The sequence below is a fragment of the Chiloscyllium plagiosum genome, chromosome 42 (assembly GCF_004010195.1).
Source record: "Chiloscyllium plagiosum isolate BGI_BamShark_2017 chromosome 42, ASM401019v2, whole genome shotgun sequence".
NCBI classification, from domain to species: domain Eukaryota; kingdom Metazoa; phylum Chordata; class Chondrichthyes; order Orectolobiformes; family Hemiscylliidae; genus Chiloscyllium; species Chiloscyllium plagiosum.
The window spans coordinates 14,849,926-14,855,347 of record NC_057751.1 but is presented as its reverse complement, the minus strand read 5'-3'; the positions used below and the strand labels follow the sequence as shown (position 1 = coordinate 14,855,347).

At 50.6% G+C, this 5,422-nt stretch overlaps 1 protein-coding gene across 1 annotated transcript in view; it reads right to left on the bottom strand.

Moving 5' to 3' along the window:
* Positions 1–1,694: 1,694 nt before the first annotated feature.
* Positions 1,695–5,422, bottom strand: part of gpat4 (glycerol-3-phosphate acyltransferase 4) — a 44,087-nt gene continuing 40,359 nt past the window's right edge. The window contains exons 11-12 of the mRNA XM_043681566.1: positions 3,277–3,356; positions 1,695–2,802 (exon numbers count right to left, since the gene is read on the bottom strand). Coding sequence (XP_043537501.1) covers positions 2,694–2,802; positions 3,277–3,356 — 189 coding nt within the window. The 3' untranslated portion in view covers positions 1,695–2,693. The remainder of the gene's footprint in view (positions 2,803–3,276; positions 3,357–5,422) is intronic.

Here is a 5,422-nt window from a genome sequence, read left to right as displayed (position 1 = left end):
GAGAGGAAAGGTTAGCTCTAGTTTAATTTGGAGTGGTAGTGAACTGAGTGCTGAGTAAGATCAAATGTAAACTCCATGATAACTGTAGGGAGGGCCACCAGAGGCTGCCAGGTTTTACTGCTCTTAACAAGAGAAAAACTTGCCAAAAAATATAAATCACGTTGTGGGCCAGGTGGGATTTGAACCCAAACTCTCTGCCTTTATAAGCCCATTGCTTTTCCTCAGCACCACCAGGACTTTCACACTTACAAAGCTTCAGGTCGTAAACTTAACATTTCATTGAGTAGCACAACAGATGGGTATATCAGTTCAAAGACATCACCAAACCTCCCAGCTTCCAAGTGAACACACATGGTAAAAGTGATGTGCTTGGAAGAGTACGTGCTGAGAGGCACCAGTTCAAATCCGGGCTGTGCATTTTCCAAATTCATTTTTTTTTTCAAACGACCAGAATTAATCTGACGATTAAATCAGTTTGCAAGACCGTCTTCAGTCTTGGTGCATTGACAACCCTCACTGACAGAGGAATCCTCCTACTCTCTCAATCACACAGAGTGTCATTGACCATCTCACCCACTGCAACAACTGGGAAGGGGCTTTTCATTCCTTGGGGACATACTGTCCGGTGTGACATCTCTCTCTCTCTCACTGGTCTAATTAGGAATCATTCTGAATCTCCAAGTACCGTGCAGCATCTCAGGAGTAGGTTCAGCAAGGCTCTCTATTCTCGATCGAGTGAAGCACCATCCTGTGTTGGCCATGTAACCACCCCACCTTGCTTTTGAACCTTCCTGTGTCCCAGTGACCCTCCTAATTCTCACATCATTCTCCAGCCACCCGTTCTTCTGCCGTCAGGTTTTATTTGAACTTTGGTCGAGGCTTTGCACCATCCACAGAACTGGCTTTTCTCCTCAGCTTAAATATTTTGAGGAAATTTCGTTCCATTCGAGCTCAGCTCGATTTCACGTCATTCTGTCCCCAGCAGTCACCTTGTTGACCATGTGCTCAACACAACCCATGACCCCTTTTATGCTGTTTTAGTTTGTTCACCAATTCTCTCTTCCCCCCTGTAGATCAGAAACTCTTATTTTAGTGATGGCACCTGAGCCTTTTGGCAATCCAAATACTTTCCATCTTCTGTCCCTCCTGCTTGTTACACTTTCAGAATTGAGAAGTTTCATGACTAAACGGCCTACCACTCCCTCCTCAAATCAATTCTACTGTTTTCCCATGGCTTATCATCTCCTGCTTTCTTGAACAGAGGGAGTGTCGTATCAGAATCCAGGGAGTTTCGGAAGATGGTTACTCATGCAGTCAATCTCTGTCCACTTACTCACGTCGCCATTTCTGCTCATACTCATAAACCATCAGATCCAAGGGCTTTGAAAGCCTTTTCGTTCCAGAGATCAACAGCACAGAAACAGACCTTCCTCTGCAGTGATCAAAACTTCCACCCTTTTTGCCTGGTCATTTCCTGCTATGCTTGTACTCTGCAGTCAGTACAAGATGGACCGAATGGCCTGTTTCCACACCGTAGAGATTCTGAAACATAATTGTGCACAGTCTCTGCCAACTGCTGGTGCCCAGTAGCCTCCCTTCCCAATTGTGTCTGAACACTCACTCTGCTCCCCAGCCTGTGCTGGCTCATACCTGCCGAGCGACGCTAGACAACCACGGTCACTCTGAAACATTTATAAACCCACAAGTGATTTATTCCAGTCAACCCCCCCCCCCCTCTGAGACCACTCCATGTGGTTCAGACAAGTGATTTGACAACACACCGAATACAAGTCGAGATTGCAAACTGTTCCACAACAGCGGTCACTTGGATGCAGGCAAGACCGTTTTTGTCAAACGAGTAAGGTTCCTTTAATCCTGAAATGAACTCGGTTACCGATGTCCTCCAGAGTCGGCTTTGCGACAGAGCGACGCCCCTGGGAGGACCTGAACTGGTGGGTGTGTGCAGGGGACACTCACACCTGACAGCTCACCTCAGACAGAGCACGCTGAGGACAAAGAAATGGCCACCCTTTCCGTCCACTGTCTGTGGCAGTGCTGCTGCTCTCCTGGTTAAAATCAAACAGTTAGTCAACGTAAATTTTAAAAATAAAACAAAGCATGCAAGGACACGTCTGAAAAACAAAGGGGGGCAATATACAATGAAGACACATTTGGACATGCATCGGAGAGTCTCTGACAAATGCACCCTGCCCTCTTCCGAGTTATTTCTGAGTTCCAAAAGTTTCACGCCTCAGCCTCTCACCGTGGTTCGAGCCCCTTTCCTAACTGAAACGGCTGGGACCCTGTGAGCTAAATCTCACAGGGTACGACCAAGTGGCTCCTTTGGGGCTGGAAGGAGACTGGGGATTTCCCACACCATTCCCCCTGTGATCGCTCCCACCTCGTTCTTTCTTCGAACTAACGGCGGGCACATTCGCTGGTTCCCCTTTGACGCTCTCAGGTGGCAGCTGCTCAGAGCCTTTGGCAGACGTCTCGCCCGTGTGGCCGACTTTGTAGTATTCGTTGGCGCGAGAGAGTAGAGAGAGAGAGAGAGAGAGAGAGAAAAATAAAATAAAAGCTACTTTGGGACAATTCGTTGCCCTTTGGTTCATGATAGGCCAGAGAGAGGACTGAAGCTGTGCCCTTCTGCGTGCCCACCTCCTGGTGGGCACGGTGAGTCCCACAGGGAGAGTTCATGACCGGCTTCTGTCCTTGTGGTTACCCACGATCATCTTACTGTAGAGTTTCTGCTGCTCCTCTTTGTAGGTGTCCTTGACCTTCTGCCTCTTCAAGCCACCGTCCCTGAAAGGCAGAGAGGCAGCGGTTAAAAGCGAGAGGTCAGCCGTTGCTCCCCCACACCAGCAGCAAGGACGCCAACATCTCTCGCTCGGCGAAGGAGAGTGTTGCTTCTATTGTTTTGAGGCATTTGCCAAACTGCATCGGGGAGACACACAGCGTTCACTAGCTAACTTCCAAAGTCCAAACCTTGTCTTACTGAGACATAGCAGACTGGGCTTAGTGTGTGCAGTGAGAGGAGATCCCTTTGAGGGACACAAGACACTGAAGGGGATTGACTCAGGAGATGTGCAGAGATGATGCTTCCTCATCTGGGGTAGTCTAGGACATAATTCATTGGGGTTACTCAGACCATCAAGCAGAACAATTCCATTTCATAACAGAGACTTATAAATGGCTTGCTCTCTTTCAAGAGGGACAGTAGCAAGACCATTGTTTGTGCTTTCAGAATCAGGGGACAACCAGAAGGGTCGGACTTACCACAATAAATCGACAAGACCACCTTGTCGGGCGATCGCAGCTTTCACTCGGTTTGCAAAGTGCACCGCATCTTCATCTTCCTGTAAGACACAAACCAACTCAGTATTTCAATCACTGCAGATACAGTACAGGCCTCAGGGTGTTCCTGTACAGTAACCGTCAGCCGGTGCAGATATAGTACACGCTTCAGAGTGTTCCTGTAGAGTCACTGTCAGTCAGTGCTGACCCTGCTTAGGGTGTTCCTGTACAGTCACTGTCAGTCGGTGCTGACCCTGCTCAGTGTGTTCCTGTACAGTCAGTGCATATCCAGCTCAGGGTGTTCCTGTACAGTCACCGTCAGTCAGTGCATATCCAGCTCAGGGTGTTCCTGTACGGTCAGTGTCAATCAGTGCTGATCCATCTCAGGGTGTTCCTGTACAGTCAGTGTCAGTTGGTGCAGATCCAGCTCAGGGTGTTCCTGTACAGTCAGTGTCAGTTGGTGCAAATGCAGCTCAGGGTGTTACTGTACAGTCAGTGTCAGTCGGTGCAGTTCCAGCTCAGGGTGTTCCTGTACAGTCAGTGTCAGTCGGTGCAGTTCCAGCTCAGGGTGTTCCTGTACAGTCAATGTCAGGGCTGGCCCAGCTCAGGGTGTTCCTGTACAGTCACTGTCAGTCATTGCTGGCCCAGCTCAGGGTGTTCCTGTACAGTCAGTGTCAGTTGGTGCAGATCCAGCTCAGGGTGTTCCTGTACAGTCAGTGTCAGTCGGTGCAGATACAGCTCAGGATGTTCCTGTACAGTCACTATCAGTCGGTGCTGATCCAGCTCAGGGTGTTCCTGTACAGTCAGTGTCAGTTGGTGCAGATGCAGCTCAGGGTGTTCCTGTACAGTCACTGTCAGTCGTTGCCGATCCAGCTCAGGGTGTTCCTGTACAGTCACTGTCAGTCGGTGCCGATCCAGCTCAGGGTGTTCCTGTACAATAACCGTCAGTCGGTGCAGATCCAGCTCAGGGTGTTCCTGTACAGTCACAGTCAGTCGGTACAGATCCAGCTCAGCTGTTCCAGAACGGTCTGTGTCAGTCGGTGCCGATCCAGCTCAGGGTGTTCCTGTACAGTCAGTGTCAGTTGGTGCAGATCCAGCTCAGGGTGTTCCTGTACAGTCAGTGTCAGTCAGTGCTGACCCAGCTCAGGGTGTTCCTGTACAGTCACCGTCAGTCGGTGCAGATCCAGCTCAGGGTGTTCCTGTACAGTCAGTGTCAGGGCTGACCCAGCTCAGGGTGTTCCTGTACAGTCACTGTCAGTCATTGCTGGCCCAGCTCAGGGTGTTCCTGTACAGTAAGTGTCAGTCGGTGCAGATCCAGCTCAGGGTGTTCCTGTCCAGTCAGTGCTGACCCAGCTCAGGGTGTTCCCGTACAGTCACCGTCAGTCGGTGCAGATCCAGCTCAGGGTGTTCCTGTACAGTCACTGTCAGTCGGTGCCGATCCAGCTCAGGGTGTTCCTGTCCAGTCACTGTCAGTTGGTGCAGATCCAGCTCAGGGTGTTCCTGTACAGTCACCGTCAGTCGGTGCATATCCAGCTCAGCTGTTCCAGTATAGTCGGTGCAGATCCAGCTCAGGGTGTTCCTGTACAATCGCCGTCGGTCGGTGCAGATCCAGCTCAGCTGTTCCAGTACAGTCACTGTCAGACAGTGCCGCTCCTGCTCAGGGTGTTCCTGTACAGTCAGTGTCAGTTGGTGCAGTTCCAGCTCAGGATGTTCCTGTACAGTCACTGTCAGTCGGTGCCGATCCAGCTCAGGGTGTTCCTGTACAGTCAGTGTCAGTCAGGGCTGACCCTGCTCAGGGTGTTCCTGTACAGTCACTGTCAGTCGGTGCTGATCCAGCTCAGGGTGTTCCTGTACAGTCACCGTCAGTCGGTGCCGATCCAGCTCAGGGTGTTCCTGTATAGTCAGTGTTAGTCGGTGCTGATGCAGCTCAGAGTGTTCCTGTACAGTCACTATCAGTCGGTGCTGATCCATTTCAGAGTGTTCCTGTACAGTCAGTGCCAGTCGGTACAGATCCAGCTCAGGGTGTTCCTGTACAGTCACTGTCAGTCGGTGCAGATCCAGCTCAGCTGTTCCAGTACAGTCACTGTCAGACAGTGCCGCTCCTGCTCAGGGTGTTCCTGTACAGTCA